At 41.2% G+C, this 13,681-nt stretch overlaps 3 protein-coding genes across 4 annotated transcripts; all 3 read left to right on the plus strand.

Moving 5' to 3' along the window:
* Nucleotides 1–136: 136 nt before the first annotated feature.
* Nucleotides 137–5,353, plus strand: mcoln3a (mucolipin TRP cation channel 3a). Of its 2 annotated transcripts, none has more exons than XM_058067153.2 (13): nucleotides 137–328; nucleotides 677–914; nucleotides 978–1,145; nucleotides 1,218–1,371; nucleotides 2,306–2,387; nucleotides 2,717–2,813; nucleotides 2,886–2,985; nucleotides 3,062–3,174; nucleotides 4,144–4,293; nucleotides 4,407–4,508; nucleotides 4,580–4,702; nucleotides 4,770–4,976; nucleotides 5,047–5,353. In XM_058067153.2, exons 2-13 carry the CDS (start codon nucleotides 681–683, stop codon nucleotides 5,197–5,199), a joined length of 1,683 nt encoding a protein of 560 aa, XP_057923136.2. In that variant the 5' UTR covers nucleotides 137–328; nucleotides 677–680; the 3' UTR covers nucleotides 5,200–5,353. The 2 variants fall into 2 exon arrangements, with proteins under 2 accessions (XP_057923136.2, XP_057923137.2); XM_058067154.2 differs by having other exon boundaries at nucleotides 138–328; nucleotides 5,050–5,353.
* Nucleotides 5,354–5,437: 84 nt separating this feature from the next.
* Nucleotides 5,438–11,002, plus strand: ssx2ipa (synovial sarcoma, X breakpoint 2 interacting protein a). The gene is made up of 14 exons (XM_058067155.2): nucleotides 5,438–5,749; nucleotides 6,412–6,520; nucleotides 6,679–6,842; nucleotides 7,229–7,426; nucleotides 7,640–7,750; nucleotides 7,809–7,944; nucleotides 8,736–8,811; nucleotides 8,893–9,073; nucleotides 9,149–9,293; nucleotides 9,535–9,650; nucleotides 9,725–9,898; nucleotides 9,981–10,098; nucleotides 10,218–10,368; nucleotides 10,688–11,002. Exons 2-14 carry the CDS (start codon nucleotides 6,478–6,480, stop codon nucleotides 10,776–10,778), a joined length of 1,704 nt encoding a protein of 567 aa, XP_057923138.2. The 5' UTR covers nucleotides 5,438–5,749; nucleotides 6,412–6,477; the 3' UTR covers nucleotides 10,779–11,002.
* Nucleotides 11,003–11,051: 49 nt separating this feature from the next.
* On the plus strand, nucleotides 11,052–13,475 carry LOC131125526 (guanine nucleotide-binding protein G(I)/G(S)/G(O) subunit gamma-5). The gene is made up of 3 exons (XM_058067157.2): nucleotides 11,052–11,242; nucleotides 12,939–13,081; nucleotides 13,169–13,475. The coding sequence occupies exons 1-2, from the start codon at nucleotides 11,162–11,164 to the stop codon at nucleotides 13,062–13,064; spliced, it is 207 nt and encodes a 68-aa protein (XP_057923140.1). The 5' UTR covers nucleotides 11,052–11,161; the 3' UTR covers nucleotides 13,065–13,081; nucleotides 13,169–13,475.
* The last annotated feature ends 206 nt before the right edge of the window (nucleotides 13,476–13,681 follow it).

Genomic DNA, 13,681 nt, shown 5'->3' on the forward strand with positions numbered 1-13,681 from the left:
AAGAGCTGAATACAATTCTATAAAAAAAAAAAGATGCATTGGAATACATAAACATGTCTTGAATTAAAAAATAATCTAGTCCCATAGGAACATTAAAAACACTTACATTAAACAGATTAGAACAGTATTATAGCATTGGGGGGGAAAGGGTGACATGAGAAGTTCTGTTTTTGTTCTGCTTTTTTCCTTCTTGTGTTTGTAAATTCCCAAACTGGAAAAGCTGAAAATGACGTAGATGTACGACAGTCATGGTCGTGGTGACAGCTCCAGACGGAGAAGGATACACTTGTACTGTAGCAGCCCACTGATGCACAACCACTTCTGACAGGTAAGTTCATATATTTATATGGTAAATACATATACACACATACATATCTATTCATTCATTTTGCACAAGTACTTCTGTTATATGTCTAATAGTCTGCCTTTATTATTTAATGTGATGATTTTCACTGCCTTACAGGGTTCTGACTAGTGCAGCGATGATTTCTTTAAAATATTATTTCATATCAACAGAAAAAGTAAACATTCTTAAAGACATATTTTATTAATTTTTGTTCTGAAGAGGTAAAAGTTCATGTAGGAGAACCAGTTTGATAAACATCAGAATGCCTGGAATGGTGGAACTGACTTACACAGTCACTGCGAAGTTCAATGTTTGATTCCTGTCTGTCAGCGTCATGGAGGAGTCAGAGCCCCTGCTGGCGTCTAGGTCAGAGGAGAGGAGGCCCAACAACAACGGACACTGCAGGTGGAGCATTCACACTCCCAACATGGACCCCAAGGCGGTGGAGGACCTGAGACGCAGGCTCAAGTACTTCTTCATGAACCCATGCCAGAAGTACAAAGCCAGGGGTCGCAAACCATGGAAACTGATGCTGCAAATCTTAAAAATTGTTATCATCACAGTCCAGGTAGCCTCCTTACAGTATGTTGCCTGATTATTATTGTTACGGTGATGATGTCTGTTTCCTCAGCTGGTCTCCTTTGGACTGAGCAACGAGATGATGGTCACGTTCAAGGATGAGAACCTGATGACGTTTAAACACCTTTTCCTCAAAAGCTACAAGGATCATCAGCTGGGAGGTCATGTTTTGTACACTAAAGCAGACGTCGTCAATCACGTCTACTATGTGATTAACAGGGTAAAGGGAGCAAAACTAGTCAAAACTACAACTGGAACTTCATGGAAAAGTTGTTCTTTCTTCTCGTTGCAGTACATCCAACTCCAGAACCTGACAGTAGGCAACCTGGCGTACGAGAGGACCAACGGAGAATACACGCCTCTGATCGTCTGCCAAGAGTTTTACAGGAACAGCAACATTGATCCCGAGAATGAGACCTTTGACATTGATCCACACATTAATACGGGTAAGTAGTGATTTGGTTTATTTCCAACATGTACAGCACATGTTTACACTATTGTGACATGTTTGGAAAGGAGTAGGAAGAAGCAGAGCTTATGTAAGTTACTGATCATGTGTTCACTTTCGATGTTAAACATGTACCAGGTTACCATTTACTAATAATGGTGAAAGGCATCATGATGTGTAATAGTGAGGTTAATATTTATAAATAGGTTATTCACTAATACAATATATATAAATAAAATAAACATGGGCAGAAACATTGTAAAGTCAAACATGCTAGGTTAATTGGCGACTCCAATTGTCCATAGGTATGAATGTGAGTGTGAATGGTTGTTTGTCTATATGTGCCCTGTGATTGGCTGATGACCAGTCCAAGGTGTACCCCACCTCTCGCCTGAAGACAGCTGGGATATGCTCCCCCATGACCCTGATGAGGACAAGCAGCAAAGAAAACGGATTAATGGATAGCCATTTACATTTTTTAAAATGCTGAATTGTTGGCCAGAAATACATCAAATTTGCTCAAATATGCTTAAATAACGATATTGTATATTTTGGAAAATACATGTTAGAGTGAAGCCGCTAAATTTGATGGGTGAAATGGCGAGAGCTACTGCACTTAATTGCTTTGCCATACAAAGCTAAGATGTGGTTGTTTTTTCAGATAACTCAGCATATACTGCCCGACGTTGCATTAGGTTTAGCATCTCCATCCAGCCATTTTTTATACCGCTTATCCTCACTATGCTTGGGTAAAAAAACGGTGCCCCCCTGATGTACATTCATCCTGATGTACATTTTTCTGTATCAAGAGATGTGTCTGTCTATTATTCATGGATTCTGATTCATTGCACCAGTTGGAAAGATGAATCCCCCAAAAAGGGGAAGAACATTTCCATGTCATCAAATCAGTTTGTGTGCATTTCCTCCTCCAGATTGTTTTTCCATCTACCCCATGCAGTCCTTGGACAACAGCAGCCTGGCGATGCCCCTCAACTTCTCTTTGGACTTCAGGAGGTGACTGAATTCATACTTTACAGCAACGCTATTTCACTGTCAGCATGCAGGCCAAATTCCAGCATGTGAATGACATAAGACCAGTCCATGACTTCAGAACATGGACAGCAGTTTTTTTTAGAATACTTACAGTTTATTTATGATGATTTATTTATGATCAGACCAAAGTGTACTCCACATCTCGTCCGAAGACAGGTGGGATAGGCTCCAACATGCCTGCGACCCTAGTAAGGTCCAGCAGTGTACAAGATGGATGGATGGGTGGATGCATGAACAGTCCAGCATGTTATGTAGCATGCTAATTGGCAATCTATGTTCTTTGTGTCCAGGCTGCTGTCAGTCAAAGTTTACTTTACTCTGAAAACCATCAATCTGCAGACTGTTAGGCACCACGAGCTTCCAGACTGTTACGTCTTCCATGTTGTGGTTAGTCGCCACACCTGTTGTCAACACAAATGATGAAATACATATCCATAAATCTCGTTTCTTGTTACACAGATTATATTTGATAACCATGCTCACAGTGGAAACATAAAGGTGTCAGTTGAGAATGATGTCATTATCAACGAATGCAGAGACTGGAACGTGGAGGGCACTTGTAAGTTCACATTTGCCTTGTATGAAGCGCATGGCCTCTACAGCATAACTTGGAAGTCTGTGTTTTGGATTTCAAGCCGGGAAGAATGACTACTGGCTGCTCTTCTTTGACTCGGTGGTCATCCTCGCCTGCTTCACCTCGCTGATCCTCTGCCTGCGTTCTGTCATCAATGGAATCCAGCTCCAGTTTGTGAGAAAGCCATCACACAACACAATATAGAGCAAGGAACCATAGTTGGCAACCTGGAGTCTATCCTAGCTGTCTTCCAGTGAGAGGCGGGTTACACCCTGCACTAGTCGCCAGCCAATGACAGGGCACATATAGACAAACAACCATTCACACTCACATTCATACCTATGGACAATTTGGATTCGCCAATTAGGTTGACATACAATGTATACATCACAGGAGTGTGAAAAAAAGCTTGAGATCATGAACAGGTGGCTGGAAATTCTCATTTAGGGTTTTTTGGTAGACAGCAAAATTCACAGTAAGTCTTCCAGCAAGACAGACCCAGACCATGACACTGCCACCACCATATTTTACTGTTGGTATTATGTTATTTTTCTTTTTTTTTCAATGTGCCATTTTCAAATTTCCTTGGGGAAATTTTGGTTGGCAGCCCACTCCTCACCACTGTTCCATGTTTTCACCATTTGTGGATAATGGCTCTCACTGTGGTTTGCTGGAGCCCCAAAGCTTTAGAAATGGCTTTATAACATTTTTCATACCTCAATTCATCTCAGTTATGTTTTAACTGGGGGGGAAACACTCTTTCACAGATGGCCACATTTCATTTAAAAATTTGGTGCATTTTGTGTTGTCATTGACTTATATTATAATTTGTTTGATGATCTGAAACACATAAGTGTGCCAAACATGCATAAAATAAGAACTCGTGAAAGGGGCAAGCACTTTTTCCACACTACTGTATATCTATTTAAAACATTTTTTAAGATATGCCTTTATTCGTCCCTCAGTGGGGAAATTTGTAGGGCCAACGGCAAATATAATGATAATAGTACATAAATAAATAATATAATACTAACCTAATTTGGTGTAACAGGCTCTGAAGTCCATTTTTAGCCATATCAAGGTTATAAAGTACTCAATGCAAACCTAAATATTCAATATAAAAACAATTTTGGATGTGTGCAGGAGTTCAACACCTTCTTCCACGCCTACTACAATAAAATTGTAAGCATGTCAGACCGCATGGAGTTTGTGAACGGCTGGTACATCCTCATCATTGTCAGTGACACTCTTTCAATCGCCGGCTCTGCCTTCAAAATCGGAATACAGATGAAGGTTTGCATGTCGCCTTTGTTATTTGTTTGTTAGTTTGCATTAAAACACTGCATTTATTTTTTATCATGTGAATTTATGGGATTTTTATACAAAAACTTTCCTGAATTTCACAGTTCATGACTTGCTATGACGTCTGCAGCATCCTCCTGGGCACAGCAACCATGCTGGTTTGGGTGGGCGTGCTCCGTTACCTTGGTCTCTTCAAGAAGTATAATGTAAGAGTTCTCATTTTCAGTACAGTGAAAACATGTGACGAGTAGATGAAACCTGATATTCTTTTGAACAGATCCTTATCTTGACTTTGCGAGCGGCCTTCCCAAATGTGATCCGGTTCTGCAGTTGTGCAGCCATGATCTACCTGGGCTATTGTTTCTGTGGCTGGATAGTACTTGGACCATACCACGAAAAAGTACCCTCACATGAGTTCTGGAGAACAAACTGCATAAAGATTTTGATGATTCAAAAATATTTTCCAGTTCCGAACGCTTGACAAGGTGACAGAGTGTCTCTTCTCGCTCATCAATGGCGACGACATGTATGCCACCTTCATGAAGATGAGGAACAACGGCTACATGGTGTGGCTCTTCAGCAGGCTCTATCTCTACTCCTTCATCTCGCTTTTCATCTACATGGTGCTCAGCCTCTTCATCGCTCTCATCACAGATACATATGAGACCATTAAGGTCAGTTGCCAATTATAGTGTCCACCTCCATAGAGACATTCTTAGCTTGACATATTTTCTTCTGTTGCAGCAGCAGCAGGAAAAAGTCAGAGTGTCCCAGGTCCAGGCCTTCATAGCAGAGTGCAGGGACGAGCCCGGCTCTGGAAGATACAATACTGATGAGGGACCAGATCCCTGTTGCCTCTTTTCTTGTTTTTGTTGTGTATGCCGGGAGAAGATGTAATGTGTGCTTTACACTATAAAGGCTGATCTATATGCATTATACATCGTTGAATTGTACTACTACTAGCTAATTGTGATGTTATTGAACTGTCAGCAGTTCTTCAAACCTTCAAATCTATTTGAATTTTCCCTCTATCTATTTTTCAATACAATATTCAGACAATATTGTCTTTTTAATTAATTGCAACAGTTGTTCCTTCCTGACGTCATTTCCGTACACCTGACGGCCCCTTCATTGGTAATAGTTTTCCGGATTTCCATTTCAACCAATCATCAGTCCCCGCACTGGTTGCCTAGCAACCTCTACGCCAATAACCTTGCCGTTTGGTTCAGGGTTGACTGGATGGAGCCTTCAAAAGCACTACTATCAGCTGCTGTTGTTTAACTCTACTCCGCTGCTTCGAGATTAACATTTTGGGGGTCGAATATTGGATAGTTTGACGAACAAGCTCAGGGGACTGGCATTGGAGTGTTTTTATTTTTTAAGTTAAGAGTTTAGTCACTTTGTTCCACCCTGTTGACGCATTTTACGTCGCTGAAGAGGTAGACAGGTAAGTGCGTGTGTTACATTTTGCTCATATTTCATCCGGTTTCGCTCAGTATAGCTAAACTAGTAACAGCTAAATATTAATGTATGAGCGTTTGTTGTTTGGTGATATTTAACTCTTAAATCCTCTTAAAAGTCGAATTATTGTATGTTGCGTTTGGGTGTGTGCACCGCTTAGCTGGCAGTTTGTTCAAGATAACTATGGGTGGAACACATTTTTGCTGAGCTGGAAATGTACATTCCAACAGCACACAGTAGTTGTTTCTCCATGAAGGTCTCAAGTGTGGAGGAGCTTGATAAGGTAATATTGTTTTTTCTCACTGTTTTGCAACGCACCATCCATGACATGTGTGCATACATTTGGATGATTATTTACTGCATACAATAAAGTAGAGCCGTTTGAACTATTTTTAAGTGGTATTGCTGTATTGTCTGCAGAGAGAAAAGTTATTTAAAAAATTAATACTGAGCAAGACTAATACTCATCCTAAATGTTTATCCCCTGGCTTGCACTGCCGTCATTTTCACTACCATCCCACTTTAAAACCCCGATCCCACCCGAGCTGGAGCACATCTGATGTTTTTAAGCCTGTGTGAGCTACTCTACTGTGCAGTTGCTTTCAGATTATCCGTTGCCCCGTCGATCTCGCATTTTTTGTGTTCCAGGACCGCTAATCCTCTGTGGTTGATAGCCCATGAACTGGCATCCTTGTGTCCTGATGCTTCGATGATATGGGAGAGTGGTGGGCAAACGCAACAGGAGACACATCCATGGGTAATTTTCTCAGAGAATACTCTCCTCTTGTTTTGCTGCAGCCGACCTAGATTTGTGTTCTCGATTTAGAACAGCAACCTGATTCAGTTCTGGAGATCACTGGGGATTTAATCTTCATTGTGATTCGCCTTTGTCTTTCATTTGCCTTTTCCCCCCAGGAAACTATGACATCTCGAGCATATCACATGTGACGATGTCCCCATCAAAGCAGACAAACCTCGTGTCTCTGAACCCTTTGCCGCTGTCTAAAAACTCTTACAATCTGATCACAGTCTTTTGCACAGATGACAACACCCCGCACTGCATCTCGTACATCAATCAGGTACCAAAATGCTGCTTGTTATGACATGTTGTTTTAGTAAGGGAAGGGACCAATGTTCCCAATAGCCTCCTGGAAACGCTTGCATCAAGCAGGCCCAAACCAATTTTTGAAGTGATTCATAAGAACTTTCGGTTAAATTTTTTGAATAAATTACTTTTTCAAAGTGCTTTTTGTCTCACTTCCTCTTGTTGCTATTGCATATTGTAGGTCTACTTGTGAATTTCTCTTGGAGATGAGAAGTATCTACCTACCTAAAAAAAAAAAAAAAATCAGTATCAGGGCTGTATGTGTATTATTATTATTACTATTTATTTTTTAATTTATTTTTTTACTTTGCCTCTATATTTGGACCTCATATTCTAATTTGACACTGCCCTCCCCTCTAGGAGCTTTCGTCCCTGGGTCTGTCCACATGCATCGAGGCCAGCTCATCAGGCCTGAGCGCACCGCCAGCTCTGAATGCCATGTTTGAGCTGCTGCAGATCCAGAGACGCACAATGAGCACTTTAGAGGAGCTGGAGAGGGACCAGATAAAGAAGTCCAGCACCTTGGATCAGATGCAGATGAGCAACTCTAGACTTAAGGCATGTTTGTCAGCTGGTCCCTTGTATAATACAAATTACATGTCTGTTCCCAAATCAACAAAGCTGTAAAGTGAAAAGTGGAAAAACCACAATAGGTCCCCTTTTAAAAAAATGTGACCGTAATGTTGGCACTGTAGCTTCCATAGCTATGCTAATGTTTTGAACATTTGTGTGATCCCCGCTCCTTGTCTCCTTGTTGCTGGTTATCTCCAGGATCAGCTGGAACTGTCCATGAGGGAGAAATCGGGTCTCCATGAGACAGAGAGGCAGTTACAACTCAAGATTAAAACTCTGCAAAGCTGTCTCAAGACAGAGAAAGAGGAGGTAGACGACCACTGTAGTTTGTGTTATAAAACGGCACATACACTGCATTCTTGCGCAGGTTCAGAAACTCCAGAATATCATCGCCAGTCGTGCATCCCAGTACAGTCATGATGCCAAGAGAAAGGAAAGAGAATCCATCAAGCTCAAGGAACGCCTTAGCCAACTACTTGTCGATCGAAAGGAGAAGAAGCTGGGTGAATACTGTATAAAGTTATTACGTCTCACGACAGAGAATGTATTGATGTTCAGTATGATGCCCTTACATTATGTTGAGCCTCTGCATAAAGGTGCAAATTCAAGCAGGAAGGACAAACTAGGAAGTAACCTGCATACAAAACAGATGGGCATACAAATGTGAATACTGTTGTCCCTCTTTTATTGCATTTTAATTGGTTCCACACCCAACCACGAGAATTTTTTCTAGACCACTGCTGTGCTTGGGTCAAACAAAAAGTAAATTCATTTTTTCATTCATTCATTTTCTACTGCTAATCCTCACAAGGCTCGTGGGGGGGCTGGAGCCTATCCCAGCTGTCTTTGGGCGAGAGGCGGGGTACACCCTGGACTGGTTGCCAGCCAATCACAGGGCACATATAGACAAACAACCATTCACACTCACATTCATACCTATGGATAATTTTGAGTCGCCAATTAAACTAGCATGTTTTTGGAAGGTAGGAGGAAACCGGAGTTCCCGGAGGAAACCCACGTATGCACAGGCACAACATGCAAACTCCTCAAAGGTTCATACTCTATGTGCTCCTCCTGCTCAAGCTTGGTCAAGTCGCCCATAAACATGGCATACATCACGTGGTGGCATAGCATGCAAATAACGCAGAGGCGAGGTGCATTCAGTGACATCGGGTCGTTTTTTTTTTCTTGGCAAGACCTGCAACCCACCAGTTGAGAAACAGTTCTAAAGTATAGCCAAATGTATTTTATATAGCACTGTCCCTTGACAAGAAAAACTTTTTCTCCAAATTAGCTATTGATGTGCTGAACTGCCTTGGCCGAGCAGACGGCAAAAGGAGTCACTGGAGGACGACAAAAGTGGCAGTCAGGTATCAGCCTTGTGACCTTTCACATGGTTTTTGACTTTATTCTAGTGTAGCACATCAGTTTGTGTATTTTTTTTTCTGCAGCCACGAAGGGCAGATGTACAAATCCTTGCTCCGTGACTATGAGGCCAGTCAGAGAGCCCTGATGCTGGAGAACGCTGAGCTGAAGAAGGTCTTGCAGCAGATGAAAAAGGAGATGATTCACATCCTTAGTCCACGGCAAGCACCCTCCAGAGGAGCTGGCGCCGACGACAGCCAGGAGATGGTAGCTGGTGACACTGGGGGAAAATATTATGTGAATGCTGACTGATCACACTTTTCTTTTTTTTTGTTTGTTTAGGTGGATTCTGATGGAGAGAAGACTGGCAACTCCAGCAGGGAAACCCTAGACCAGTCATGTGACCAGGCCAGGGAGCAGCTCACAAACAGCATCCGCCAGCAGTGGAGGAAACTGAGGAACCACATGGAGAAGTTAGACCACCAGGGTGTGTCAACGAAACTATAATTCCCATTCATTCTGCATCCATTTATGAAAAATAGATTTTTCAAATATGTTCTCAGGATAATACATACACAAGCTACAGACACATAAAATGCTATGCCTCCAGCATCAACGCTAGATATTCGCTATTGTGGGACGTCTGCATTTGTTGATATGATAATAGATTAATATGGGACACAAAATGGTAATCTCCTAGGTCTTTTCTTCCTAAATTGAAAATCAAGTTGAGTCCCATAAAGAGGTGATACCGAGGGAAGCACACGAGGATGAGATGGAGCGGATGAGGCATGAAGTGCAGCAGTGCAAGGAGTTCATTCACGCACAACAGCAGCTCATCCAGGTCGGTCTTGTTCAGTAGCTTCATCACCTTCATTGGTCAGTTGCAGTCCAACATTTAATATCTCTTCTCTGCAGCAACAATTAAACACATCATTTGACGATGAGACGGCCGAGCTGCTCAACGGCTGCTACACCTTGGAGGAGAAGGAGCGACTCAAAGAAGAATGGCGGCTCTTTGAGGAGCAGAAGAGGAACTTTGAGAGGGAGAGGAAGTATTTCACCGAGGCCGCCATCCGCCTGGGCCGAGAGGTACGGACATTTCACACTTCTCGCCTTTTTTAATTGTGCTGAATGTCCAGTTCTTTCTCTTATTTGTGGTTGCATCCCACAGAAAAGGGCCTTTGAGGAAGATCGTGCTTCTTGGTTGAAAAATCAGTTTTTAAACATGACCCCCTTTGCCAATCGTAGTAGGTGCTCGTCGTCTGATGGTCAGAGTGCCTTATCAATCAGTAAGTGTCATTTCTTCATAATGATAGATAAATTCACCATCACTTCTACCACCCAAGTAGATAAACCGACCCAACTTCCGACGAAAGATCCACTAATATTAAAATCCCCTATATTGTAGGAAGTGAGCCAGAGATCAGGATGTCTTCCCCTAAAAGCCAGCAGTCCAAATCGTCCACCAACACCACTTTCTGTACCCCAAAACCTGCCCGGGGGACCACACCATCCACCACCGAACTTTACCGAACACTCCGGCTCATTTCAGACGGCAGGTAAAAGTTTGCTCTTGTAATTCAGTGGTTCTTTTTCACACTAAGTACCACCTCATTTTTTTTGTGCTACCTCTGACTGTCACTGTTAGCATGTTCCCACCATACTTGCATGGGTTTTCTCCAGGAACTTCAGCTTCCTCCAAAATACTTGGGTTTAATTTGAGTTTTTAAATAGTTGTGAATGGCTGTTTATATGTGCAGCTGTGATTATAGTTAGCTGGGATTGGTTCCAGCTCACCTGGGTCAAGTAATAAAAAATTGATGTGTGTCTCTAATGTTGCGTTTAATTAACCACATCCTCCCATTGACCCCTTTTCAGTTCCCCCAGGCATTTGAATCGAGGACGCCGGCAGGAGGCTGATAACGAAGAAGACCAAGCCAAGTTCAGAACTGGAGTATCTTCTTTGTAGGAGATGATAACACCATCACTTTAAGAATGTGCTCATGAACTCTTCTCATTGTACATATAAATAATTTGCCAAATTAAAGAAAGCACTTTAGTGAGCTCTGAAACAAGCCAAGCAGAAGATTGTACCATTTAGTGTGTGAATCAAATGTTTACAAAGAGGTTAAATTTTAGATGTACTTTAATTGTATAATATCAAGTTAGTAAAATAAAGGTATCTTAACATGGTCTTCTTTGGTGTTCCGAGTTTATAGCACCCCTAGTGTTGGTAAAGCGCAATCGCAAAACCGGAAGTGATCATTCTTCCGGTCGCGTCAGTCGTCGGCAGCATCCAAGGAACCTCACCGCCCAACAAGCGTCTAGTTTTAAAGAAACTACACCGCGAAAATGTCGAGTTCCTCCAATCTTATAGCCATGAAAAAAGTCGTACAGCAGCTACGCTTCGAGGCAAGCATCAACAGAGTGAAGGTAATGAAAGAATCCATTGTTTTCCCCGTCTAAGTATCTCGACAGTTTCCTTGGTGTGTGTGTGTGCGCGCGCGCACTGGCATTAACAGTAACATTAGCATTAGCCGCTAGTCAACAGAACAGGGCCGTTGCTTTTCCACTAAAGAGGAACTTTTATATAATGTTGCATTCAAAGCTTCTATTACTTGTTATAACCGATGCCTTGAGTCAAATTACAAGGTGTAGCTTGAAAACAATGAATGATCATCCTCTTATCCAGTGATATTGGTAACGTGGATAACCGGACAAGACCGTTGTCATAATGGGTTTTGTTGTGTAATAAATCTAATGGTTCATTTTAATCTATTGTAGGCTTAGAAGATTACGTTTTCTTTGTTTCATTGTTTGATTCTCAATATGCCAGGTTTGATAACTTAATTCTAATAGCATGAAATGAATGAAAAGGACATGATCTGATGATATTGCTGAATGATTTTGTCCCTTTTTATAACCATATTCTTTGGATTGATTAAAAAGTGGAATAAATGTATTTAAAAAAAAAAAACAAAAAGTCACATTATTATTATTATTAATCAGCAATTAGTCTAGTCAAGTTAGTAGTATTTATCTCAAATATTGACACCTTTACACCTCAATAACTTTCTGTAAAGTTGTTGAAAATATTTTTGAAGGGATGTTTCCCGTATGATTTTTTTTTTAAACTTACCATAGTTAGATGGATGGACAGATAGCAATTATTTTAAACTTATTAAATGTTTATCAATGAGCAGGACATGTGCCAAGGACATTGTCTGAAATGTAAAGCATTTTGTTACCTGACCTATTTAATCCAATAGTACTATGTGATCACAAACCCCTAATTAATTTGATGCCTGTTTTAGAGTAATACGAATTGTTCAATAATATACCGTAAATAATAAAATAACAAAATAATTATTTCAACTAAAACAAAATAGGTAATCAATTTGTGTTTTATGTGCCTGCCAACATGTAAATTGTACTTTATTTACAAAGAAATCTCTACTCAGTGTGCTTCTTTTGTCATTAAATCCAGGTGGCACGTTCACATGCAACACTTGAAACACACGCTGTGTGGACTCCTATCGAGCAGCTACACACAATAACCCGCACAGAAAGCTTTCTAGCTCTTCCAGAATCAGCACCCATTCTAGCTGTATTTCCTTGGATTTCCAAAACAGCCTTTTAGTTTATTCCACCCACACCCTTCCTCTAGGCCCACTACACTGTAATGGGTCCTATTCCCAAGTGCTCCCATGGACTTCCCTAATTATTGCCGAACCCCACTTTCTAATTTTGTCAGTATAGTACAGTCCTTCTCATATATTTTCTGTCATGCCCCCCCAAGGGTCAGAATTTTTTTTGTGCTCCCTCCGATTTGAAATACTAGAGAAAGTGACAACAGTCAGACTTTGAGCAAGTGGCGATTATTTTATTTTTAGTGAAATTCCTTATCTGAAAGCATGTGTGCTGCACCTCAAAGATGGGGCCAGGAGGCGGGGAGCCTGGTGGCCGCCGCTGAGGAGATCCCCTGGAAGGACCAGGTGTTGCCTCTGTGTATCACCAGGCAGTAGAAGTAGAAAGCCGTCCGCGTGGACGTTGACGTTATTTTTAATGCTTATCACGAGTTTATACCATATGGCACCGTGTTGAGTTTGTGTCTTTTTTTCCTCACAAGGTGTCCCAAGCTGCTGCAGACCTTCAACAGTTCTGCATGCAGAACGCCTTGCAAGACCCCCTGCTCACGGGTGTGTCATCCAGCACCAACCCCTTCAGGCCGCAGAAGGTCTGCTCTTTCTTGTGAATTCACTGTGCTCATTGGTGAGTGTGCACTATTGATGACCCAGAAATGTAGGTCATTCTGATCTTCTCCAATCCCCAATATAATTGATATGCTTGTCCTCACAGGCCTTCGTTTTTGATGCTACAGGGAAAAGTCGACCTCAACACTGCTCCTCATGCCAAGCCATTAACAAAGAAACTGCCACAGAGGGGATCTCTTTGAGTGTATTATGCACATCGAAATCATGACAGAGAGACAACCATCTATTTTTAGCCACAGTAGTAGTAGACGAAGAAGAAAGGAAGCTAGTTTTATTTTTCATGGCACAGTGTGGATTTTTAATTGTGCCTTTTCTATTGTTCTATTTTAATCATCACTCTTCTGGACAATTTTTTGTATTTAATGAATAAAAAGCATTCTTTGTTACTCTAATGTTTGTTCTGCTTTGTGTTACATTCACTGGACATTTGAGAAGGTTCACTTGGATAATGTATTGTTGTTATGATCCAACAATATATTTGTTATTGTGGGTATGCAAATTAAAAACTAAATTATGTTAAAAACTATATAAGAAAAAGAATGTTTAATGTTTTGCTCCTCATTTGGACAAATAAAAATGTTAAATACCTCTGATCCAC

Source organism: Doryrhamphus excisus, linkage group LG6 (genome assembly GCF_037039965.1).
Source record: "Doryrhamphus excisus strain RoL-2023G ecotype Guam linkage group LG6, RoL_Dexc_Guam_v1.1, whole genome shotgun sequence".
NCBI lineage: Eukaryota > Metazoa > Chordata > Actinopteri > Syngnathiformes > Syngnathidae > Doryrhamphus > Doryrhamphus excisus.